At 40.7% G+C, this 25,366-nt stretch overlaps 4 protein-coding genes across 5 annotated transcripts; all 4 read left to right on the forward strand.

The window, feature by feature from the left end:
* The first annotated feature begins 3,812 nt into the window (after positions 1–3,812).
* LOC102788695 (uncharacterized) lies at positions 3,813–8,084 on the forward strand. Of its 2 annotated transcripts, XR_015716967.1 has the most exons (8): positions 3,813–3,886; positions 5,158–5,297; positions 5,433–5,552; positions 5,768–5,801; positions 5,893–5,940; positions 6,327–6,426; positions 6,516–6,657; positions 6,790–8,084. XR_015716967.1 is itself a non-coding variant. In XM_087833075.1 (7 exons), the coding sequence occupies exons 1-7, from the start codon at positions 3,847–3,849 to the stop codon at positions 6,589–6,591; spliced, it is 558 nt and encodes a 185-aa protein (XP_087689201.1). In that variant the 5' UTR covers positions 3,813–3,846; the 3' UTR covers positions 6,592–8,084. The 2 variants fall into 2 exon arrangements, 1 of the variants encoding a protein (XP_087689201.1); XM_087833075.1 differs by having other exon boundaries at positions 6,516–8,084.
* Positions 8,085–8,225: 141 nt separating this feature from the next.
* Positions 8,226–12,915, forward strand: LOC118455639 (uncharacterized). Its single transcript, XM_087833109.1, has 7 exons — positions 8,226–9,535; positions 10,447–10,589; positions 11,036–11,155; positions 11,378–11,411; positions 11,511–11,546; positions 11,756–11,861; positions 11,943–12,915. The coding sequence occupies exons 1-7, from the start codon at positions 9,526–9,528 to the stop codon at positions 12,037–12,039; spliced, it is 546 nt and encodes a 181-aa protein (XP_087689235.1). The 5' UTR covers positions 8,226–9,525; the 3' UTR covers positions 12,040–12,915.
* A 2,325-nt stretch (positions 12,916–15,240) lies between these two features.
* On the forward strand, positions 15,241–18,799 carry LOC148097124 (uncharacterized). The gene is made up of 7 exons (XM_087833076.1): positions 15,241–15,324; positions 16,153–16,298; positions 16,484–16,606; positions 16,926–16,959; positions 17,079–17,114; positions 17,434–17,533; positions 17,612–18,799. Exons 1-7 carry the CDS (start codon positions 15,300–15,302, stop codon positions 17,703–17,705), a joined length of 558 nt encoding a protein of 185 aa, XP_087689202.1. The 5' UTR covers positions 15,241–15,299; the 3' UTR covers positions 17,706–18,799.
* A 2,970-nt stretch (positions 18,800–21,769) lies between these two features.
* Positions 21,770–23,702, forward strand: LOC148097125 (uncharacterized). Its single transcript, XM_087833267.1, has 6 exons — positions 21,770–21,818; positions 22,400–22,539; positions 22,715–22,834; positions 23,023–23,056; positions 23,192–23,233; positions 23,563–23,702. The coding sequence occupies exons 1-6, from the start codon at positions 21,770–21,772 to the stop codon at positions 23,700–23,702; spliced, it is 525 nt and encodes a 174-aa protein (XP_087689393.1).
* The last annotated feature ends 1,664 nt before the right edge of the window (positions 23,703–25,366 follow it).

The following is a 25,366-nucleotide window of genomic DNA, read 5'->3' on the forward strand; positions in this document are numbered from 1 at the left end:
GAGACGCATGCGCACAGGATCACAGACGGATCTCGGTTATTTCACTGCTTCGTCGAGCCAAAGGTTGAAATATGGGTCGTGTATTTACGTCTTTTATTCGTTTACTTATTGTGTGGTCCACTTCTCAAAGAGCTCCAGCCGTCATCCCTCCACCTTTGCCTCCCAGGTGTGCTCTGGTCAACCATCCATGAGCTTCATCCTTCAGCTCACAGCGTGAACAGGAAGAGGCTGCCCGACAGCAGGTGAGCAGTCCACACTAAACGCTGTTAAAATGTTTTCTCTGTGGAGGTCATCAGTAAGAATAAAGTCTTAATGACTCACCTGGGTAAAAGAAGCTGTCTCAGTGCGCCATCGTGTGGTGTTACAAGAACATACAGCCGATTTTTAATACGTGAAGCCAGAGCAGTTTTTTTTTTTTTTTAATACATGTTGAAGGCTGTTTAACTATAAGTTATGTCATACATCAAATATCCCATATTTTGGGAATTGTTTTGTTAAAGTGGTTGTAATACTGCTTTTAATGATACTACTGTGATAATAATAATAACAGTAATTATTATTACTGTTAACAATGGACAGCCTGAGAGATGAGGCCAGGTGTGAGTCACCGTGGGCTCTGATGTTCACAGAAAACATTGTGATCTGTGCTGAGAGTGGACGGCAGGCAGAAAGGAGAAGACACATGGAGTAGAAGTAGTGAAAGTAGAATAGTTTCAGTATCTGGTGTCAACCATCCAAAGCAACAGACAGTGCAGGATGGGTGGAGCAGGTGGAGACGATTGTCAGAGGTAATGTGTGACAGAAGGATAGCAGCAGGCGTGAAAAGGAGAGTTTACAAGATGGCAGTGAGACCTGCTGTGGTGTTTGGTTTGGAGACAGGAGGCCGAGCTGAAGATGATTTTCTTTGGGAGAAACCTGGCATTTCTGAACAGTCCAATTAGACCAGCACTGTATAATCCAACATCCTTTAAACGTCTCGTCTCAGGTGCTCTCCACAGCCCGACTCACCAACGTGCATCGGTCATGCGTTCAGCCAAGTACTGTGGGATGAACTGTGGCCATCTGGGAGACGTCCAGTTTACCTTTTCCCAAATTTCAACCTCACACTTTAAAAAAAAAATCCAATGTAGACATTTTTAAGGACACAGGTCTCACAGTATGTTTAAGGCCTGTTTATGACCTTAAAAAGGTCGTTCATGCTGGAAAACCCTCCAGTGGACCTGAGTTAAAACAATCCTGCAAAGAAGCGTGAACCAAAATTCCTCCACAGTGATGTAAGAGACTCACTGACAGTTATCAGTAAATATTTGAATGCAGTTATTACTCCCAAGGTGCGCACAACCAGTTAGTCTTGTTTTGCTCTATTATGTTGACTCCTTTTATACTTGGAAGACCCTTCTTCTGTACCAAACCGTTCACAAACAGTTCACTGTTCCCTTCCTGCTTCACCAGCTTCCTCCCTGAAAACTTGACTTTACTCTATTCAGGAATGATTTAAGTGAACATGGTTGAAAAGGCTGAAAATAGGTCAGTGTGTTCACATTACATCACCCTTTTCATGAATTAAAAAAGCTGACTTTGAATGCTTTATGTATTGTATGACATTTATTTTATTTAAACATACAGTGTTAAAAACAAACAAACAAAACTATCCTCACCTACTCCCTAACACTGTGCACCTGTGTGGTTAATGTAGATAGATTACTGGAGATTAAACATAACTAAACATAATTTATTGCCATGCAGTGAAACTGATGGTTACACCGGGTCTGTAAATATCAGCTGCTGATAAAACTTGTTTAATGGTGCTTTTCATTTGTTTACATACTTTCAAAATAAAACAGTCTGGGTGAAGTCGTCACGTTTCGTCATCACGAGCGAATGATTTCGCCACCCTACGGAGCGGTTGCATCAGGTCGTAAATAAGACTTTTTTTCAGAATCTTTCCTGTTTTGTTTTTTTCAAAATAAAAGCATACATTAAAGACATTAACTGTAAAATATGTTATTAAAAGGCTACTGAGAGGAAGGATAAAGCGGGCACTTTTTGCTGGCTCAGTATGAGTGATTGCTCAACAGGTTTAGCAGCAACATCAATAATCAAACTCCCACTTCAAAGTTTTGACTGTTTACAAACCTTAAAACTCATCTTTAACTCAGTCCAGCACATCTGAATCCAGTCACATATATTTTTGAATAATTAGAAATATACTAAGATTTAAAGACTTTACTGATGACAGGTGACAAATTAAAGGAAAAAACTGTGGCTGAGTGGACGGTCAGTGTGCCATCTCCAAAGGAGAAATCCCTGATTGGGTGTTTTGGTGATGGTAATGGAGACGGTCAAGAGTTTACATCCATCCAGCATGGATGTAATGTCAATGAATGTCATGATAATTTGTGAGTTTTAATGATTTCTTTGAACTGATTGTTGAAATGATTGTACAGCCTTTAACAACATTAGGTTTCAATAGACTCAAGTGTAGACATACACACCTTTAATATATGGTTAAATGTAACTTAACAAGTTGTATCTTGACCAGATGCTTTTTAGTATCCATCAACATGCTTCTGGCAAAGTGCTTTTTTTTTTTTTTTTTTTTTTTTTTTTTTGGGCTTTTTTCTGGTTTTATTAGATAGTATTGATATGATTGATATGCATTTTATATTACCCCTGTGTATTAGTGGCATCGACCTGTGAGTATATTTGATACTTTGCTATGGCCTTATAATACTCGTGTTACTTCTCTGTCTCTTATTTTAAGCACTTTGGCATACCGCTGGTTTTTAAATGTGCTCTATAAATAAAGTTTGTTGTTGTAACAGTGAATACTGACAGGAAAGTGGAGGGAGGGTGAGGGGAAGACATGCGACAAAGGCCTGCTCATCCCGGTGAGCTAAACTGGTGCTTCTGGCATAATTCTGGTTGGATATTTAACCACTAGTCTCTGCAGAAAAGGTGGAGTCTAAATTAAAATTGGTTAGTTTCCTGGCACGGACCCGACTTCAGATTTTAAATAAGGTCGTGGCTTTAGCGTTAGCCTTTTTTATTTATTCCAAAACCAGGTTTAATGTGTCCTGTTGGAACACCCCATCATGTCCAAGTTTCAACTGTCTCAGAGAATTTGAAGGTAGTCCTGCTCCTCTTTGTGTAGTGTGCGAGCACCACTGCAGAAGAACAGCTTCTGATGCTCGACAGCTGGTTCAGTGTTCTTAGCTTTGAAGCTGAATCTTAACTCGTCCAAACATACCACGCGTCATTGATGCCAAAGAGCTCAATCTTTAAAACTCTTCCAGAGACTGCATTTGGCTCGTGCACATCTTTGAAGCAGGTGCTTTTTATGGTCGCGACCCTCGCAGTCCATGATCATGTGAAACTCTCCAGTGTGGAAGACCGATGACTCCGCACATTGACCAATACTCATTGGTCTGAGTATCAGTGGTTCCAGTGAGAGCTGCCAAACGATCCTCATTATGCTGGCAAAGATCTAATCAGTCATGATCACTAAAGGTAACAGGCCTTGTGCTTGTCGAGTCGACTTTCAGCAGAACTTATTAAAAGATTTAAGTGAATGTGTTTCCATGTGATTCACGTCATTTTATGCTCGTCTAACCTTTCAGTGACTCCCTTTGAGCTGTGAATGAGTGCATCCTCATCTAGGATGAAGCTGATCAGAGATCAGTATGTGTTAGTTTGCAGTGAGTCTTCCCTTTCATGTGTTTTAAATCATATAACTCTCAGCACGTTTTATTTTGAAGGCGCGGCATTGAGGGGGAGTTTTGGTAGCAAAGACCGTGTGAGAACAAAGACAGGAGTCCAGGAAGTGAGCATTTAGTCACCAGAGCGATGGCTGGAGGGTGGAAGCTGAGCGCTGCGCTGCTGCTGAGTGAGTTTTGTGTTGAAGAACTTATAAAAAAGCTTCCTGGAAGCAGAACGTGTGTGTATGACGAAGGGGAAAGTATTTTTATGTGGTGAATGTCCGTGTGATTGCGAGAGGAGCACGCCGAGGGTGAGATTGCGTCACTCGGTATCCAGTCAGCCTTCAACAGGTTTCACTGTCTTTACTTAAATTTACTCGAGCAGTGATCCGATCTTGTTTTACTAACAACCTCGGGAAGGTGACACTAACATGCTTCCTGTTGTGTAATCGGCACTGCAGTTATTTCCACGTGTCGTCTGTAGCTGGATTCATCGTCGCGTCCTAAACGGATTTATCTGCTTTTCTTTAGAGGGAGTTTAGTTTGGTGTAGCAGAGGAGGTTTAGTTCAGATTTTTATGGTTTGGTTCAGGTTGGTTTAAAGGTCTACACACACACTCACTCTCTCACTCACTCACTCACTCTCTCACTCACACACGTGTGTATGTGTGTGTGCGCTTGTTTGACAACAGAAAACCAACACGAGTCACGAGCCCGACGAGTCACAAGATCAGGCCATATTACATCATTTCCTAGACATGACACTCCCCCGCGGGTCCACCTTTCTGTTCCAAAACTTGAACATCCGGTTATTTGATTTTGTCAGTGATTAAAAAAAAAGATTTTAAAGAAATGGAGCTTTGTACAGAGTCCAGGTTTCCCCAAACACTCTGAGTTATTACTGTTATAGTGACCAGGTGACCTTCTTTATGCGACTGCGTAGTATTTTTATCAGCTGCCCCTCCTCCCACACCGAGACAATGTTTACAAACGTTAACACGCCTCACAAAGAAGGGACTCACAAGGATCAGAATGACTAACGCGCTGTAAGCTGAACAAAGCTAAAAGTAAACTAAACCTGATTCACTCAGGTTTAAAAATGGGTCATTCATGTAGTTAATCTGTTAGTTGTTGTTATTTAAGCTCAGCACAGAGCTCGTCTTTGGCATCAGCTAAAAAAAAACAGCTTCATAACAATAACTCTGGCCTCAGACCACAAATATAAACTTCCAAACTTTATGCAAACTGCACTCAGTACACTGTTGCATGGATTATGCAAAAACATTTGTTTCTTTATTTGATATAAATCAGTTACATGTAACTGTCTCACCTGAGCGCACTCTTTGCCTCAGGCTCGACCGTTATATTTAAATGTGCAACAAGCTTAATAACATTTGCATTTATTTATTAAGCTCACTGTAATTGGTCAGAATAAAGAAACCCCATCTTTCTGTTCCCAGGTGTGTTCGTGCAGGCTTTGAGCGGGCAGCCAGTGAAGTGCACCGTCTCCCATGATGGTGGCACGACTACGTACGCCCTCCAGACCGGGTTTTCTGAGAAGGATGTGCAAAAGCCCGAGTTCTCGTGGTTTAACGTCTCCGTGAGTGACCTCTCACATATATGTTCTCTTATATATATAATAAACTTTAAAAGGTTACATGTAATTTGTATTTATTCGGGATTTTGTTGCATGACGGGCTGATCATTTTTATTTGTTTTCATTTGCTGACTTTAGAAACACGTCCTCGCCAACCACGTCGGTCAAATTGATGTGGTGATAAGTCGCAGCTTCAACGCTCTGACTGTCAGAGCTTGCATCGAAAACCTTTTCTGTGAAGGACACATCAACTCCAAGGTACAACCCTCCAAATATGAGAAAAAACTTTATTGCACGCTTGAGGGAAAAAGCTTGCCTGTGTTGTCGGACGTGTTGTAGTGTGAATAGTGCTGTTTGCTCAGGAGAGGTTGAGTTTACTCTGCAAATCTGCTAATCGCAAAATAAATATGCAGGGAAAACAATCCCGTCAGCAGTGCTTCATCCTAATAACTGTCTCTTTTTGTTTTCCGTAGGGGAAACCTCTCGACTACACGGCCAACTGCACCGGTGAGCATCGCTGCCCCGTCCTCACATTGTGTCGGGTTTTTGTTTTCATCAATTTTGAAGTGAAATATGAATTTCTCGTGTTCTTTTGCAGCCGTCTGCCCTCCCAAACCTTTGCCCGGAGGCCGAGTTGAAAAAAACAGTCAGTATTTATGTAACTGTGTCTGTGTGTCACTAAAAGAAACGAAACTGAAATGAAACGTGATTAAATCACAGGAATGTTTGGCAGCGTCTGCATGTTTTCACACGTGATGAACAAATGCAGGAAATGGCCTCATTATTAGATCAGTTACAGTGGAGAGATCAAACTTTGTTACATTAGTGCTTTTTACCCGCTCTATTTATTTATGACATCATCTTTAAATAACAGCGTTTATCAGCATTGGGCTGCATGCTGTGTGTCGTCTCATTCAAGTTATTTAAGAGAGGTAATAAACTCCGAGAACGTGACTGTTTTTATTAGCTGTGAATAATTTATTTGGCCTTTAATGCAATATTAAATATTATTAAATCTGTTTTCCTTCTCAGGGAACTCTCATCACTGGATCATCTCTGTCATTGTCATCGTCATTGTCATAGTGATAGCGCTTGCATGCATCATCCTGTGCTGCAGATATGAAAATCTCAGGTAATCTTCTCCCCGTATATAAATCACACAATGACACGCTGTGTCCTCATCTGGCGTGTTCATAACTGCTGTTCTGTTTTCATTGGCAGGAGATGCCGCTGTGGGCAAACCAGAGGACTTTACATCGTTGCGAATAAAGAAGCAGCAAAACCAGAAATTGTGTAGAAAGAACAGATCTGAATCGATGATCTTTCCCCTTTTTTCACTTTAAAGCAGAATGTGCATGAAAAGGTTAATCTCCACCTGTGTGGATGCTTTCTGTAGTTTCCCACTGCATCTACCCAGTAAGTGTAGACGCAGTTGGAGTGTAGGCACTTCCTCTGGACTCATTTACAGTTTCTCTTTGTTCGTACTTTGGCACAGTTGATGACAGCACAGTGGTGGTAATGAGTGACAGAATGACACTTATTGACTGGACGCTGGAGACTTGAGGTGCTAAACTTTAACTCATGTGTGACCTTTTATTTTAAGCATTACTTAATAATGATAATAATAATAATAATAATAATAATAATAATGTAATGTCTACTTTATTGATCCCTGTGGGGAAATTCCTCTCTGAAGCAGTGGGCAGCCACTGGGAGCAGCGTGTAGGGACGGTGCCTTGCTCAGGGGTACTTCAGGATAGCTGTTTAGTGGGGTCAAACCCTCCTGTTTTGCACTATACTTGCCAAAGCTGAACCCCAGCTCACTGATTAGTGTTACTGTAACTGTATCCGGTTACGGCCTCGATCCCATTGTTGATTTTATTCCACTTGCCGGTTAGCTGTGAGGGATTGGTGCACAGGTGAAAAGTTCTCTGGGCTGTGGAAGCTCTCAGACTCTTTGCTGCACCAGCGAGTGCACTTTGAGGAGCCAAAAAGCATTAATACCCCCCCCCCCCCTTTGTATAAACCAGCTGTGGAAGCTCGGAGACTCGTAATGCAGCACCAGGGCGTGCACTTTCAGTGTCCTATAGCATTACAGCACATAGTATATATACCATAAAGTAATATAAAGATAAATATAGATGACTTACTATCTATATGCTACTGATATTTTACAATATGAAACTATATTATTTATATATAAATATATTATTTTTATTATGATATAACTTATAAAGATGAACATTGTGATCTTGAACTACTCGTCATGCGTCCTTCTCTTTACTCTGTCCTTATGAAGTGGATATTTTATGCTTTATTTGTTTCTGTATCTGTTGTATTACTGTTTCTTTTTCAGTCATTAAAAGCTTCTGCTCAGAGTCATGAGCTCATTTTGTTTTTTGCAGCTTGGTTTGAGTTTGTTTTTTCTTTCTTCCTGTTTTTCCTACAGGGGCTTTTTTTTGGCTCTTCTATCTGGTGATATGTTCTGAGCCAATTGAAGCTGAGCAGGTGGGTTGACACATGCACAAGGAAATGATTGGTCATGTTTGTGCTGCTGCCATTTCAGAACACGATGCCTCTGCATATTTAAGCAATGACAGTCACGAGTCTTGTTCTGGGGTGGGGTGGGGGCTTTTTGATGAAGCTACAGAGGAGTCCTTAAACGTTCTTCATTTTTTGCTGGTGCTGCGGGTGGCCGTGTAACTCCAACAGCATATTTACTCTGTGTGTGTATATAACAGGAAGGAAGAGGGCAGAGGGGCTTTTCTAATTCACTGCAAGAAAAATCACTGGTGTACGGTGTACATTTTAGGACATCGTCAGGTCTCAAGAAAAAAGTTGTCAGGTATCAGACAAAAAATTGTCAGGTCTCAGTTGTCAGGAAATTTTTTTGTCTGATACCTGACAACTTTTTTCCTGACAACTGAGACCTGACAATTTTTTGTCTGATACCTGACAACTTTTTTCTTGAGACCTGACGATGTCCTAAAATGTACACCGTACTGGTGGGAGTTTCCCTGCACATGAACCTGCAGCGACACTCCAAACTCGTTACTTGTTTATGTACAGTATTTATCTTTAGCTTCTATTCAGCCACAGACACAAACTGTTTGACCCAAAACATTGACTTTCACACATGCTCCATAACATGGTGATGTCACCGTGTTTCCCTTTCTGTGAGGTTACTGCAGGTCAGACAGCAGCTTATGTAACATTACTAGTATACAGAACACGCATGGATGTGGTGTGAGTAGTGTCAGCCAATAGGATGAAGCAGACGTCTGGCAGAGCATGCCTGCTAATGAATAATGTGGATGTTTGCGCGTACAGTCATCCTCACGTTGAGGTAACTAGGCCACAACCGTGTGACCTTAGGTGACTGGTGTGTGGCGTTCAAAGAATTTGCAGTCTCAGACCGAAGAAACCAAACCAAAACAGTTTGTCAGCTGCTGTAATCAAAGTGGTTTTAATCCTCATAGTGGTATAATGAAACAGCTCGAGATGGATAGATGTTAAAAAAAATGTTATAGATATATGTAGTGATTAATAAAAACAAAGAAAATAAAGAAGAAGAATGAGGTCAAGTTAAGTAACAGCGTCGTGGGTTAAGCGTGAGATGGTTTCCAGCCCTGGTGCTGAAGGGGATTTTTTATTTCACTCAGTTCGTATTCGTGCTCTTACTTTATTGCAACGCTTCAAACGAAACATTCCTGAAATCTAAAGTGTTGCGATAAACACTTCTGTTTTTTATTATTTGCAGAATGACATTGCAAAATGTTTATATTTAAAATCTGAAACCATAATTTTGGCTCTGAGTCTGTTTCTTTGGTTTCCTCTTTCCTTGTGTTTGGGTCAAAGGTCAACCACATCACAACAGTGTGTGCTTTGGCATGGTGTGCATAGCATAAACCATGTGGTTTTTTCTTGTTCTTGTTCGCAAAGAGAACTTCGTGATTCTCTCTGCATGGCTGATGTGAGATGACTTTAAAGTCATTTGCTACGTCACTCCCCTCAATATCCTTTTTCTGGTGTGTTATGATGTGTAACCTGTGGCTGGAAAAACATCTCGGTCTTCCCCCAAAGAATTGGAGGAAGTAGGTGGGGGAGTGAAGGGCAAGATACGGGGCCTTGCGATGAATTAAAGGTGTGGTCTCTGTGTGGAGCTTTCAAAAAAAATCTGCAGTTTGTTTCAAGACAGAAGGACCGTGAAGACTGCGAGACACCGGCAGCGATGCTTTCAAGTGAGTAAAGAACAAAAGACTTTCAGTGTGAATAACCTGAGTGAGTCTGCTGCATCGCGTTGTTTCTGCACTCATTTAAAATGTGTTTCCCGAGTATTTTGCATTCATTGTTTTATTTGTGCCTTTTATTTGTTTTCCATGTTAGAATGAGTTCAGTTTTCCTTCAAGCACTTAAAGCTCACCTTCTCTCCCAGCTTCACTGTTGCTTTGTTTTTGGGTCTTTGCTTCACTTTTTTTTTTTTGTTGAAAAAGAAGAAAGCAAAGTGTCACATTCATGCTACAAATGTGACATTGCAGCTCATTTAAAGCTGACCAAGGATGCGTCATGACAGAAGTCAGGCACAAAGATAAGCATCGCTCTCACTGTTTGAACTTGAGCGGTGTGAGCGTTAGTGGTGTTCCTTCCTGTTTACCTGATCGATAATCAATTCAAAGGCCGAGGAGACGTCTGCTACAGCGTGTAATGAAGTCAATGGAGTTGATTGCTGTGACTGATTACTGTGAGCCCCACTCAGATCTGAGCAAGTGATTATTGGTCTAGAATCACCAGCTGTCAGACCTAATATGAAACATGTCCAGACAATCCCGTATGTCTTCAAGGGAAGTGAGAATGTATCAAAAATACCCCGACTGAAAGAAGGCGGCACAAAGACTGTCACACGAGAGCATTTCCTATACTTAAAGAACCCAAAACACCGCTTTTAAGCTTTATCTTACCTCTAATCTGCAGAGTGTTGGTATATCAGTATACCTGAGCTTGTCACTCCAGTACAGCTGTATGCACGGATTAGGACAATGTCTGTTTTTCATAGAAGCATAAAGACATTAATGGCGGTTTTGAGTCTTATTAGCTTGTTTGTGTTTACCATAAATATAAAGATTAAATAATAAAAGCACATTTTTGTCCACAGGTGGACTTCAGCTCTCCAGCATACAGGACCTGATGTGCAATGTGTCCCACGGTGGTGGCACAGCCAAATACAACATCCAGAAGTTTGTTGATTCCATGGATGCAAACAGATCCAAGCTCGAGTTCTTCTGGATCACTGCAGACGTGAGTAGGACGACTCAGAGCAGCTTCACATTTTAAGATGTGGTTAACACTATTATCATACATTTAAGGTTAAGCTTTATTCAAATATATCTGTAAGAACATTTTGTTGTGTGATGAACTGTTTTTTAAAATTTCTTTTTATTTACAGAGCCTTTCAGTCTGTTGCACCAAGGCTGTGGAACAGTTTACCACTACAATTACGTTTGCTTGACTCTGTGGATTCTTTTAAAAAACAGTTAAAAACTCTTCTGTTCAAACAAGCCTTTTGTTGATCTACATATTTTATATTTTTTTTACATTATTTACATTTGATCTTTTACATTGTATATATTGTCTATTGATTTTATTGTTTATTTTAATATTTGTGTACAGCGCTTTGTGATTGTCTGTCTGTGAAAAGCGCTTAATAAATAAAGTTTGCTTACTTACTTATTTTCTGACTTCAGAAAAGTGTCCTCGCAAACCACCTGGACCACGCGAAGCAGGTGATAAGTAGCAGCTGCGACACTCTCGTCACCTCAAGCTGCTACCCAAATATTGTCTATGAAGGACATGTCGTCTTAGAGGTACATTAGAGCATAAAAGACAATCTAAGATGTGAGGGTGACGTTTCTGTGCTTGCATGGTTTGTGGGCAAAGTGTTTTCAAAGAACAGTAAGGGCGCAGGGGCTTAGTTTAGGAGTGGGTTCGCTTGCTGTGGAAATCTGATAAACCTGCTCTGAAGTATCACAGCCACAAATGTAAAGATAAACTGAGAATGCTTCTTTGTCTATGTTTATTTTCCACAGGGCACGGTTCGAGATTACACAGCCAATTGCACAAGTTAGTCACCTTCCTCCCACATGAGCAATATTCTGAATATTTTCTTCTCCTTTTCATATCGTGCGAGGCTTTTATGACTTTTCTCTCTTTCTTTCACAGCTTCCTGCCCTGCAAAAGGTCTGTTTGATGGAAAAGGTGGGACAAAACTCTTAATCTGCATAACGTATGATACGCATGCTGGAAATTTTCAACCACACGCATCTTCTGTTACTTGGAGTAAAATTGCTGCAGCTGCAAAACCACAGACAGCTGTCTTTCACTTTCATTCTTACAGCACAACAAAAGTCGTGCATCACAGAACTGGAATAAGTTTTGAGGAAACTGTTTTTGTGATTTGGTACTAGGGGAGTCCTGCTTGACTGAAGTCCCTCCTTTCATGATTGCTGTTGTGGTTATCCTGACAGTCCTGCTGCTGGCAGGCCTCACGGTGTGCCTCGTGCGCTCTAGAAGGTATTCTTTTAATTGTGTCAGCATATAAATGCATCACAGTTACCTGACGTGTTTTAAATAGTTATTCTCTTGTCACTGAAGAAACAATGGTGTGCCCGTGACGCAAGACTCCGCACTGCAGAGGAAAGTCCGAATACCAGCTGATGTGGAGACGGGAAATCCAGAGAGCAGCATGTAAAAGTTTCTCTGCACATGCTGGATTCAAACTTTGTGTTGATGCCTCTGCAGTATTTTATTAACGATACGCGTCCGTTATATAATTTTGTTTTTCTGTGTTTTTGTCAGGCAGTTACAGAAACTCAGCAAAGAGTTTCCACTCAGGACCCCCAGTATAATAAATACGCTTTAATGATAAAGTCATTGTTTTAGTGGATTAATGTGTAAAATGTGTCCACCGGGTCAGTAGATCAGAGCTGTAATGGCCGTGAAAAAGGCCAGTTTCATGACTTCATGGGCTATTCTGCTACTACCGGGTTACCAAGTAAGAGTACGGCATAATTTATTAGAGGATTTAAATTTTTACGAGAAAAAAATCAGCAACTTAAGCTTTAAAATCAGTGGAGTGAATGCTGTGTGCCTCTTTAGACTGACCTCCGCCTGCTGCAGGTATCGGTACTAGAAAGAAGGAGCCTGCAGCAGTTTACAAGAAAACTCTGACATTTAAAGTTGCAGCACTTTATCTGTAGATGCACTTGGATCCCAATGGGAGCAGCTGAGGACATGATTTTTCTTTACTTTTAAACTATGCATGCAGACAGTTTGATGAAGGGCTTTTATTAGGATTTTAATGTGAAATTTACGATGGCCCAGAGAGATCAAATCCACTGGAACTTGAAGAAACATCCACAAGTAGAAACACAATCATCACATAATTGATGTGAGATTGTAGATACATGTGTGCTATTAGCTGTTTGCTCTCCGTTTGTCACTTCCACAGCTGCTGCGTCACGTTATTGTCTCACTTCCTTGTTTTCCAAAGGAAGTGCGTTTGACCTCTCAGGGCCTCCGTGGAAAAGTTTGTAAGAAGAGCTGGTTTGCTTTGTAGATGAAATGTATATTTGATTTCCTTTTGTTTAAAATCAATAAAATCTTCTGTTTGTGATCATGATTTTGTCTTTATCGTGTGTTGTGGGTGCAACTCCTTTCTTTTTTCCACGTCTTTCAGGACAGAAGCTTTTCAGATGAGAGGGAAAATTTGGTTCAATTCAATTTTATTTTATTTATTTAGTGAAAATCACAACAACAGTCATCTCCAGGCCCTTAATATTGGAAGGTAAAGCTCATACAGTGTACTGTACAGTAATTCAGGGAAACCCCAACAATCTGATTGCTCCCTATGTGCAAGCACTGCTTTGGCAGTGGGAAGGAAAATCTTCCCAATCTAACAGGAAGAAGCCTCCTGCAGAACCAGATTCAGGGAAACAGGACAAAAGACATGCTGTAAGAGAGCCAGAGATGACTGATGATTAAATGCAGGACCCTAAACGTAAATAAACAATCGTAAAGTGGCTTCATCAGAGAAAACCACTTTACCCAACTCCTCAGCAGTCCACTCGCTGTACTTTTTGCAGAATATCAGTTCGTCCCTGATGGGTTTTTTTGGAGAAGTGGCTTCTTTGCTTCCCTTCTTGACACCAGGCCATCTTCCAAAAGTCTTCGCCTCACTGTACGTGCAGATGGACTCACACCTGCCTGCTACCATTCCTGAGCAAGCTCTGCACTGGTGGCACTTTGATACCGTAGCTGAATCATCTTTAGGAGACCATCCTGGCACTTGCTGGACTTTCTCGGGCGCCCTGAAGCCTTCTTCACAATAATTGAACCTCTTTCCTTGAAGTTCTTGATGATCTGATAAATGGTGCAGTCTTAGTAGCAACCGCATCCTTGCCTGTGAAGCGCTTTTTATGCATCGCAATGATGGCTACATTTGTTTCCTTGTAGGTAGCCATGTTTAATAGGAAGAACAACGATTTCAAGCATCACCCTCCTTTTAATACATCCAGTCTGCTTTTCTAACTCAGTCAGCATAACATAATGATCTCCAGCCTTGTGCTTGTCAACATTTTCACCTGAGTTGATGAGGACATTATTGAAATAGGTCCTTTTATGGCATGAAATGCTGAATGATGAAATGTAGTGGAAATTGAATTTCTGAGATTAAGTTCATTTTCATGGCAAAGAAGGATTTTGCAATTCATCTGATCACTCTTCATAACATTCTAGAGTACATGGAAATTGCTATCATAAAAACTGAAGCAGCTTTCTAGAAAAGCTACCTGAACTGTAGTAACCCTCACGTCAGTTCCAAGGAGCTAGTCTGACAATACAGTGAAACAATGAAGGGGATTTTTTGCTTTTTGCTTTGCAGTTGTCTCTGTAACTCTGCTGATGAGCTTCTGGGAAGCTTGAAACAATGTGGGCAAGGCCGCGCTCTATTTGATGTCTACTTTCACGTGAAAGCACCTTCTATACTGCACATTACTCACACTGAGTCTCTGATCCTCAACCTCGTTGCGGTCTTAACTTTTTTTTCAGCTACATCAGGTCACGAATGCTTTTAATTTTCTTTCACTCTGATTTTTTTAGGAATTTATGTCAGCATCTGTTGAAACTGACTACATTTAGGTGGATATTGGCCAAGTTTAGTTTCTGAGGGACAGGAGTACATGCTTGTACTCGCAGAAGCGCGTGTATCACATTCAGTTAGGTTTAATCCCAGCAGCCCAGTGCATCCTCCTGGATTACATCATCAGCACGAAACCCGCTCCCGTCCTGCTGCACCGACTCCCTCATTTTCATGGTATTAGTTACTCCCGCTTGCATCATCAAAAGTACGAAGTTCTGCTTAGGATTTCACTATAAAAGCAGAAGCCTAACTTCAATGCAGCAATCTGAAACCACAATGCACAATATTCAAATATGAGAATGTGTGTGTGTGTGTGTGTGTGTGCAGTAGTTGAAACTACTCTTAATCGGTGCCAATCAAGCTTGCAGGAGCTGCTCCATTTGATCTGAATGCATCATCATTGCTTTTTCAGCAGCGGTTTTAATACCTGGTCGTGTTTATTGCATTATTATAGATAAATAACATATTACTTTATGGTTTGTTATTTTTAGCTCATCTCAAACACACTCACACACTAACAGGAAGTCCCCTACACTGGATTAAAAACTACACCTGGAATAAAGTGAAACTTAAATTGAAAAAAATAATTTGATTTAAAGACCAATATTAAACTTCACCCACGTCTGAGAAATAGTGAAATCTAAGCTTCTTCTTTCTAACTTGGAATATGCGTTTTTATTTTGAAAGCCTCACTTCCTGCAACGTTGTGAAAAAATGCTAGCGCAAGAAAGACAGAAGTCTCCAGGAGGCGGTGTTTGGCACAACACCGGCTGCAGGTTCATGACAGAAGTGGAGTTAACGCTTGAGGAAAGATGTTCCCTGCTGTCGCGCTTTTATGTGAGTGACCTGTTCATTAATAACGATAATTAATATGATTACTATTATTGTTTTGTTGCTTGGAAACAAAGCGTGAAAGCTGCATGACAGAGAGGCAAAGATTTGGAGCGAATGATGACATGTTCTGACTGTTGCGTCACTCTGTGAAGCAGCTCTATCGGCTTTCTTTAAGGACATTTGAATGTGTTATAATATAATTATTCTTCGCTGTGATTTTTACCGCTTTATATTAAAGCTGCTGCCGGTAGTATTTGTAGTCCTACACTATTAGATTATGTTATTTATGCAGTTCGGGGCGGTACTAGTATTCGTAGTAATTTCTGTAGTATTCTGCATGTATTCTGTATTTATTGCAGAATTAATAGTTCTGTGTTCGCCACAAATGGCGGGTAGTTTGGATTTTTTATGGATTTTTATGTGTGCGGACACGGTTTACATCAGCGCATAACTCACATATCACACACACACATGGCGTCACCAGTCACGAGTGTTAAAAGTTCGGCAATACTGAGGGAATTCCCGGGAGGCGGGAGGGGGCGGGCCAGGGTGTGTGGAGTAGGTTTCCTCGCTGTCACGTGTGTTTGTGTGTGTGTGTGAGTGGTGCCACTAACCACGTGACCCAGTATTTATGGGACGACACAGCATACTTTAACAGCTCAACTTTAACATCTGACACAGAAAAATGAAACCGTGACCTACTTTGACCTACGTAGTCCTTGACCTCTCAGCATGAGCTTTACCTTCACTGTCTCGTGCACTAAGTGCTGATAAAATCTTCACGTGCATAACTGTAACATAACTTAACTTCAAACTGCATTTTGTTCCCAGGGGTGTTTGTTCATCTTTGCAGTGCACGTGACATGATGTGCACCGTCACTCACGCTGGCCAAAAGACTACATACAACATCTCAGACCTGTCCCCTGATATGCGAAACGAGGCTTCCCGCTGCATGTTTACGTGGTCCAATGCAACCGTAAGTGTGATAGACCAGAGCAGTTTGATCTGTCCAACATAAGCAGCTATGACACATCAACATGTGTGCAGTGAGAAGGCATTCGGATCTATTATGACGTACTTACAGTGTGATAGTCTGGCTTGTTTTAATATAATGTGGTTGAATTGTTTTCTTAATTATTTATTTAAATTCCATGACTTTAGGATTTTGTGATCGCACACCACCAGGGCCTGTTCCTGCAGCCCGTGATGAGCAGCAGCTTCGGCACACTAATCACCTCCAAATGCATCGGCGACGTTAGCTTCAAAGCCACTTGCGTGATAAAGGTTTGACTCTTTAAAAATGTTATGAACTAATTAAGTCATAAAAAAAAAAAACGTTTAAAAATGCAAACATGTGAGGGAAGAGATTATCTGAGTTATGTTAAGCACTGTGGGGGGAACAGTGTGTTCATAGGAGGGGTTTAATCTGGAAATGATGAGATGAATATACTGTGAAAATGTCTGTGTGGGTTCTCAGTCATCCAGGTCGTGGAAAGAAAGCGAGTGGACGTCTTTGAGTTTAAAGAACTTAAAGACGTCCACTCGCTTTCAATGCTGTGAAAACAACCTTTAATCACAATCACTGTGTCTTTGTTCTCCATAGCAAAGAGCATATGATTACACAGCCAGCTGCACCCGTGAGTATCACCGTGCTAAATTTAATTAAATTACATTTTTGTCTTTATTTGTTCAGCCCGTGTTAGAGTTTCTGTGTTCATTCATAAGTCTAATGTGATTTTCTGATGTTGTTTTACAGCCGTCTGCCCCCCAGAAGCTCTGATTGATACCACAGGTAGGCATCTGATACACAGGTAGCGTGCTCAGGCCTCAGGTGCCTCGCTGTGGCTCATGTTAGCAGAGAACTGATCTTCAGCACCAGTTAGTGAGGAGATCAAACTTTGATAAACTAGTGCTAAACCCACTCTGTTTATTTATGACTTCACAGATAAATTACAGCATTTATTTGTGGCGTTATTATGACTGTAGTGAAACTGCATGCAGATTTCTCAAGACTGGTATTAAGCTCTGAGAAAATGCCTGTTTTTGTACCTTTGAACAACTACTTGACCTTTGAGATGATGTTAGATGTTGTTGGCTGTTTGTCTTTTCAGGAGTGCCTCCTTCCCACATCGGTGTCATTGCAGCAGCTTTCATTGTCCCGCTGCTGCTCGGCCTCGTGTGCTTCCTGTGCTACAAATATAGACTTTGGAGGTATTTATCTGACTGTAACAGCTGTATTTAATGACATGCTCGTCCAACATGGTCTAACTAATGCTCTGTCTTTGGTAGTAAATGCTGTGGCCAGACTGGAGGCTTCTACCCTGGTGTGATGTTTAAGAAGGCTCCGCAAGCAAAAGCTGATGTGGAGACAGGAGGAGGATAGAGCAGCTTCTCGGTGCACGATAAATCTATATCCATGCTTTCTCCGTCCTTTCCCCTGCATTACTTAAGTAGCAGTATGCTTGCATTAATATATCATCTGTGCGGGTTTGCTTTTCTATATTTTGCTGTGCGGCTTTTTAGGACAAGACAGTTACAGAATGAAATCCATGTTACAGGATATTAGAGGCTTGATGTGCCAAACTCTAACATAAGAGTTCCTCCTTCCACACTATTCAATTCAATTTTATTTGTATGAAAGCAAAATGACAACAACAGTTTGAGGCTCTTCTGTGGCCTCATCAATGCTAAAAAACGCTGTGACTGATGAAAGGTCATTGATTTCTTCCCACACAGACAAACCTCAGCTCAGTGTTAGAAACTGTATCCTGTTACAGCGCTGTTTCATTAATTCCACTTGCCGGTTAGCTGTGAGCGATTGGTGCACAGGTGAAAAGTTCTCTGGGCTGTGGAAGCTCTCAGACTCTTTGCTGCACCAGTGAGTGCACTTTGAGGACCCAGTAGCATGAATAAATTAACAATGACCCCCCTACTTCCAGCCAGGACCCCCATGTTAGTGTTAATGATGTAAACCAGCTGTGGAAGCTCGGAGACTCGTGATGCAGCACCAGGGCGTGCACTTTCAGTGTCCTATAGCATTACAGCACATAGTATATATACAGATCATACAACACTATAAAGATTATTATAAATAACTTATTATCCAAATGCTGCTAATATTTTTATAATATGTTTATTATTATTATTCTATTATATAAGATATATATGTTTATAATAATTATAAATACACTACCTGGGGTTGAGATGCAATAATAAAGTACAGTGTACTTGTATTGTAGTACTGGATTGCTTGTGATTATGACCAGTTATTATGAATGTTTTAGTCCTAAATAATGCATCATGAATCCTGCCTTATCAAACGTGTGTGTGTGTGTGTGTGTGTGTTATCAAGCTCACCAAATCATTTTCTGTATCACGTTTCTTGTATTTGTTTTTGCTCTTGTCACAGTTTCATGTTAATTTCACAGCTAATGCACCTGCAAAGAATAAAATAATAAAAAAGAATAAAAACTTTGTCTAAAAGCACGAGTCATGCATTATGCAAATTCGTTGTTCCAGGTTTTATATTATAGCTTTTTGTCTGCTGCAAGTAGTCTACAAGTAACTGTATATAATTTTAAGTCAAACTAGGTAGTACATGAATAAGTACTGCTTTACTTCAGGTATTTTACAGGAAAGCAGTCCCACAAACTTCTGTAAGTAAATTTAAATAGTCCATAATATCAATGAATTGAGTAATTTTAAGTACCACATAGTCTCTTAGTAATTTCCCCATCTTACACTGTAAGGATGCTGTACTTTTTAGGGGACTTGCCATATTATTGTCAGGCTTGAGTCAAGTGAGAAGCTCCTTCAAAATAGGGAATTTATTTGCAATGATAGCAAAAACAATTCCACAGTAGTGATACATCCCAATCCCAGGTGCCAGTGGTACTTCTTCCACTCCACTTCAGCTCGCTCAGTATTTATAATTGCTCACCACACACAGGTGAGTTTCGTTGCAGGTAACAAAAAGAACTTCAATCACTAGAGCCGTGTTTCACTGAATGCAGTCATTCAGCAGTCATTCCAGACAGGCTTGAGCTGGGAGACATGAAAAATGTTATGGCTCTTCATATTGTGGGGCAGGATGAGACGGACAGACACAGGGTGGATCATAGATGAAGACGGGAAGTCGAGGGGCGGATTGTTCCAGGTTTTCAAACAGTGAGTAAGAGCGTTAATGATGAATTTGGCGTTAATGATGAATTTGGCTGAAACCATGAGTCTGGGTAGGGAGGAGTTCTCATTCATCTTGCCTGCCAGTCTCCCCACACTTACACCCGATCTTTTGTTCGCACAGGACAGGTGCCAACAAACGTCCCTTCTTCAGAAGGTGAGAGGTGCACAGGCTGTTCCTCGTTGTATTCAGACCCACCTCTCCCCCGGCTATGCTCCTCACCACATGGAGGAGAGCCCTCCAAAGGGTTGAGGGAGTTGTAGTTCACTGGGAGAAACCTTTCGTCACTCAGCCAGGATACTTTGTTTCTCTGAACAAGTTTCTTCCACTGAAAACACAACTTCAAGAAGATTTCCTTCTTGCATCAGCATGCATCAAGACTCTTCTTATGTGTATATTCACCCACATGGTTATCCGACCAGATACACATGATCCGGTCCAGCTTTGTCAAACAAAATCCCAAAGTCTATAGAAAAACTGGCCACACTCCACCTACCTTGCTTCAGGTGAAACATCGTAAACACCGCCACGTCACAGTTGGATCCTTTGTCAAAAAGATTCTTGAATTTGCAGATAAACCCCTCAAAACAGATTCAGGTTAGTTTTTAAACCACCTGTGCCAACTTTAAAGCTCTCCCCCGTGAGAGCAGAACCATGAAAGCAGTCTTAGCATTGTCTGTCGAATACGTTATACTTTGTTGGTGGAAAATCAAGGCACATCTGATTTACCCGTAAATGTTTTGGGCGCTCCGGATGCTCGGGAGGTGGAGGAGGTGTGTGGACAGCACAGATCAAAGAAGCACTTGTAGATAAAGAGGGAAAAGATGGCTGATTAGAGACTTCTCATTTCTGCGGGATCCAACATATCTTTTAATGCAAAAATTTGTTGCACAGTGGAAGCCTGCTCTCTGGAAACATGGGGCAGAATTTGCTCATCACGGTTTAACTGGGCCTCCTGCAAAGTTTGCATAGACAGAAAGCGTTTAATGGGATCCGAGCCCACTGAGTCCATCTTCTTCCAGAAGATTAGATTAGGTTAGATAAAACTTTATTAATCCCTCAGGTGGGTTCCTCTTGGAAATCCAGTTTCCAGTAGCACAGCACAAACAGAAGTTGCATGTTACAGAGTTGGAACACCAAATAAAGGGGAATGACGGAGTACAAATATAGGAATAAATATAGCAAATATACACACATATATAAATGTCACACAGTGGAAATTTCTATTTATCTTTTATATTGGTTTTATTCTGATTTTTAATGCTTATTTATAAGTGTAGTTTTTATTTGCATGATTTTATTCTGTTTGTATTGCATGTTTTTAGTGTGTTATTTGACATTGTTTTAATCCACTGTGGAATGGCTGGGCATGGGACAATTAGCTGACAGTGATCACCTGCTGAGGCATGGGTGTGTCCACAGGTGGCCTATCAGCTGTCTAAAGACCTCTTAAAAGGAAGCTAGCTAAGCACCGGAAGACAGAGGTCCCAGGTGGAAACAGGAATGCATGAAGGCCAGGGGGGAAAAAAGGTGCGGCATACAAAAAAGTACCACGTACTTAAGAAAGATAAGATACTTTATCATCATTATACAAGAATGTACAACGAAATAATAGTACACTGTCATGCACTGGATATGGACTTATAATGTAAGATGGGGGAATAGGTACCATATAATATAATATATTACCATATAATACTTACCAAAGTTACCATGAAATTGTACTTACACAGTATAATTATGTCTTTGTTTCCTTTAAAAATCTGACATGTTACCATCCTTAGTGTGCCTAGCTTTAAGTATGTGTAAGTAAATATAATTACATTGTAATTTCAAATTCCATTTAATTACAGGTCAATTACGCCCTCAGTCGGACTCGATTATACCCGGGTCAGTTTTGTAGTAACAACTTGATTGACTTAAAGTTATCTTCCATAAACAGTAGCCTGTTGCTCAGGCTTTACTTTCTTGCTTTGGATGTTAAAAGCAAAGAAAAGGCGCGGTTAGGACGCAACCAAGTGTCACATCTATGGGGGTGGGGCAGGTGCAGGATGTCCTTTGCTTGCCGAGTACAGTATCGAGAAAGCTAAACAATGTTTCGTGGTTAATGACAGTAAACACTTTTCTTTCATGATTATGATATCAGATGTGGGAGAGGTGTACAAGTCGGTTTGGTTTTTCTGGAATTACACGCCGCCCACTCCTCCTGCTCGCTCACGCATAAACGGGAAATACACCTGCAGTCAGCTGACAAAGCAGCACACAAGATGGGGATGGTGCACGCTGGGAATGCGGTGTCGGCAGCCATGGGGATAAGTGAGTAACTTCATCAGTTTATTTGTTAAAGGGTTGACTGGAAACAAACAAACACTGTAACCTGTAGGGCAGAGAGGAAAGTGTGTTTATGTGTTGATCAGTAATCCGCGCACCGACTCAGCTGTTTTATTGCATCGTCCGGTTTGCGTCACCGGCACGTCAAAACTTTTAGCCGGTAAACTTCGGCTCGCGCAAAAAGCGCGTTCGAGTAATCGGCAGTAAATATTCATGCGAGCGCTTCCTGAAGTTTTAGTTGTTTCTTTGTGGTTTTCATTTCCGTGGCTAAAATCTCACAAAGTCTCCGAGACACGTGGGGAGTTTAAAGTCATGGCACGGGAGGGATCTTTAACACCCACCCACTCACCCACACCCTGAAAGGAGCACAGAGTGTGTTAATCTGATTAATGTCAAAGCTGTAATCTGCAAAGTTATTCTGTTAGTTCTGAAGTTAGTTGTGTCTAAACTTCAGGTATTGTCTGTAAACGTCAAACCTCCAGAGATTCATGAAAAAAAGAAAACAATCTATTTTCACGTGCACAATTATATTTTTATTTTAACTTTAAAACACTTTTTGTTGTCAGGTGTTTTACTTCATCTTGGTGGTGCACACAAGTGCAACGTCACTCAGCGTGATCACGAGACAACATATAACATCCCGGATCTGTCTTATGCTCGGGGTCCAAGTGATTCCAGCTGCAGATTCACCTGGTCTAACGCATCGGTAAGTAAAACGTGCCAGAGCAGCTTCACGTATTCTGATGTGTAACAGTTACTATCAAGTCTTAACTTCACAGAAGCGCTTCCATCAATATGTATGAAAATGCAGGTTACATGGGGTTGCACTTCATTTACGTGCAGCCTGACTTGTTGTGATATGTGGTGTGTTTGTGTTTCAGCAAACCGTGGTTGCAACTCACGTTAATAAAATGGAGCCGGTGACGATGAGCAGATTTGGCGAACTTGTCTCTTCCAAATGCATCGGCAACATGATCTTCAGTGGAACCTGCGTGACTCAGGTATCACTGTTTGAATGGCCAACAGTGGTCAGCATAATTAGAAACTCTAGTTTTGATGGGGGAGGTTTAGTTAACAGCTGAAATACTTAGAATACAACAATAAAAGTATTAATTTGAACACGCTGTTCTGCCAAACCCCCAGAAAACATTTAATCATTATCCCGGTGTCTTTATTTTTTTCTTCATAGAGGACACCAAAGGATTACACGGCCAGCTGCACTGGTGAGTATTACTGTGCTAACAGACTAAACACGTTTGACGAGCATTATTCTGAATATCTCCTTCTTTTATTCGCATTCTGTCACGTTTTTCCTCCATCCTTTAAGTCTAATGTGAACATCTGATATTCTTTTACAGTCACCTGCCTGCCAGAAAAAGAAGAAACAATAGGAGACAAAGGTGAGATAAAAATATCATTTTTTAAATATAGTCCAAAGTCTCTGGATCTCTATTAGAGACAACACAGCGGGTTAAGTTAGAAGAATGTTTGGTCATTTTGATACATGATGTTTACATGGAAATCCTAGCATCATGGATATTTACAAGAAATGGCCTCGCTGTGGAGCGTTACAGCATTTATTTGTGGCGTTATTATGACTGTAGTGCAACTGCATGCAGATTTCTCACGACTGGTATTAAGCTCTGAGAAAATGCCTGTTTTTGTACCTTTGAACAACTACTTGACCTTTGAGATGATGTTAGATGTTGTTGGCTGTTTGTCTTTTCAGGAGTGCCTCCTTCCCACATCGGTGTCATTGCAGCAGCTTTCATTGTCCCGCTGCTGCTCGGCCTCGTGTGCTTCCTGTGCTACAAATATAGCTATATAGCTATAGATATTAGAGGCTTGATGTGCCAAACTCTAACGTAAGAGTTCCTCCTTCCACACTATTCAATTCAGTTTTATTTGTATGAAAGCAAAATGGCAACAACAGTTTGAGGCTCTTCTGTGGCCTCATCAATGCTAAAAAACGCTGTGACTGATGAAAGGTCTTTGATTTCTTCCCACACAGACAAACCTCAGCTCAGTGTTAGAAACTGTATCCTGTTACAGCGCTGATCCCAGTGTTGATTGTAATTCTAGCTGTGAGGGATTGGTGCACAGGTGAGAAGTTCTCTGGGAAATTGTTAATGGACTGATTCTTATATAGCGCCTTTCTACTCAAAGCGCTATGGGCTGTGGAAGCTCTCAGACTCTTTGCTGCAATAATTAATATAATATAATATAATATAATATAATATAATATAATATAATATAATATAATATAATATAATATAATAACAATGATACCCCCTACTTCCAGCCAGGACCCCCATGTTAGTGTTAATGATGTAAACCAGCTGTGGAAGCTCGGAGACTCGTAATGCAGCACCAGGGCGTGCACTTTCAGTGTCCTATAGCATTACAGCACATAGTGTATATATACAGAGCATACAACACTATAAATAACGTATTATCTAAATGCTGCAAATATTTTTCTAATGTGGATGTTTCTTTATTTTTGCCTACTTATTTAAACTGTTTTCTTATTATATATATAACATAAATGTCATAAATTGAAATGATGTCTCCTGTAATGTGTACTCTGTACCTGCATGGCCTGTCATTGAATGTTTTTGTCCCAGATTATCCTTCTTGCTGTTTTTCTGCCTTATGTTCCCCTATTATGCTGAAAATGGATTAAAAACTTCTGATTAAAATCTTGAGTTGATTTTGTTTTTTTGCATGCAGTGGGTGTCGACTTGTTTTTTTTACATCATATCTGGTGACACCTTTGCATCCAGTGAAGGCTGGCGGAGGTGGTGTGAGCAGCAGGAGATGAGTCATTAAATGCCGAACTGGTCCTTTGTGTTATAGCAGTCTGGAGGAGCTGTCAGAACTCCACTGTAACCCGACACTGCTCTTGTGCCTCTGCAGACATTCAAATATCTGAGTCTTGTAAATAAACTGTACTTAGGTAATCCATACTGCATGCTTTACAGATTTACAAATGATCCCGGGGCTCAAGCATTATTTAAACTAGTCAGTCACAACATTAAAATCAATATAGTTACCAGATTATTACCTCTGGAAGTGTCATGTGAAGTCTGCCATCAGCACTGACAGGATAAAGGACAAACTCTGGATTCACATTGTGTGAAACATCAAAGGGGTTGTGCTTCTTTTTATCTGCCCCAGAGGCTCAAAAATCATCATGACTTTCACAGTGTTTTTATTTTCCCACTTCTTTTGTACCCCACGTGTCCACTTCCTTCACATTTTCCAGCTAACATCTCTTTGGGAATCAACCTGTTGGTGCAAAAATGTAATTTTACACCAGTCCAAGTTTAAAATGGGTGCTTTGCTCAAATGTTTGTTATGTATAGACTCAGACTAAGATGCTTAATAAGCAGAAAAACATTCCTTCATGGACTGAAAATGGGTGAAAAAGCAGCCCACAGCCAAAGATAAGCTTCAGATATCCTGGAGAACTTTTGCCATGTTGACATATTAATATTCACCACAACATGAAAATGGTTTCTGAAACCAGACAT

The sequence above is a fragment of the Neolamprologus brichardi genome, chromosome 19 (genome assembly GCF_056152115.1).
Source record: "Neolamprologus brichardi isolate AB-2024 chromosome 19, ASM5615211v1, whole genome shotgun sequence".
NCBI lineage: Eukaryota > Metazoa > Chordata > Actinopteri > Cichliformes > Cichlidae > Neolamprologus > Neolamprologus brichardi.

Excerpts from the sequence above, each read along its gene's own strand:
- LOC148097125 (XM_087833267.1), top strand. The coding sequence starts at position 21,770 with ATGGGGATGGTGCACGCTGGGAATGCGGTGTCGGCAGCCATGGGGATA. Across the intron at positions 22,835-23,022 it reads GTGGAACCTGCGTGACTCAG|AGGACACCAAAGGATTACAC; the intron begins GTATCACTGTTT and ends TTTTCTTCATAG. Across the intron at positions 23,057-23,191 it reads TTACACGGCCAGCTGCACTG|TCACCTGCCTGCCAGAAAAA; the intron begins GTGAGTATTACT and ends ATTCTTTTACAG.
- LOC118455639 (XM_087833109.1), top strand. Across the intron at positions 11,547-11,755 it reads AGGTCTGTTTGATGGAAAAG|GGGAGTCCTGCTTGACTGAA; the intron begins GTGGGACAAAAC and ends ATTTGGTACTAG. Across the intron at positions 11,862-11,942 it reads TGCCTCGTGCGCTCTAGAAG|AAACAATGGTGTGCCCGTGA; the intron begins GTATTCTTTTAA and ends TTGTCACTGAAG.
- LOC102788695 (XM_087833075.1), top strand. The coding sequence starts at position 3,847 with ATGGCTGGAGGGTGGAAGCTGAGCGCTGCGCTGCTGCTGA. Across the intron at positions 3,887-5,157 it reads GAGCGCTGCGCTGCTGCTGA|GTGTGTTCGTGCAGGCTTTG; the intron begins GTGAGTTTTGTG and ends TTCTGTTCCCAG. Across the intron at positions 5,553-5,767 it reads AAGGACACATCAACTCCAAG|GGGAAACCTCTCGACTACAC; the intron begins GTACAACCCTCC and ends TGTTTTCCGTAG.
- LOC148097124 (XM_087833076.1), top strand. The coding sequence starts at position 15,300 with ATGTTCCCTGCTGTCGCGCTTTTAT. Across the intron at positions 16,960-17,078 it reads TTACACAGCCAGCTGCACCC|CCGTCTGCCCCCCAGAAGCT; the intron begins GTGAGTATCACC and ends GTTGTTTTACAG. Across the intron at positions 17,115-17,433 it reads AGCTCTGATTGATACCACAG|GAGTGCCTCCTTCCCACATC; the intron begins GTAGGCATCTGA and ends TTGTCTTTTCAG.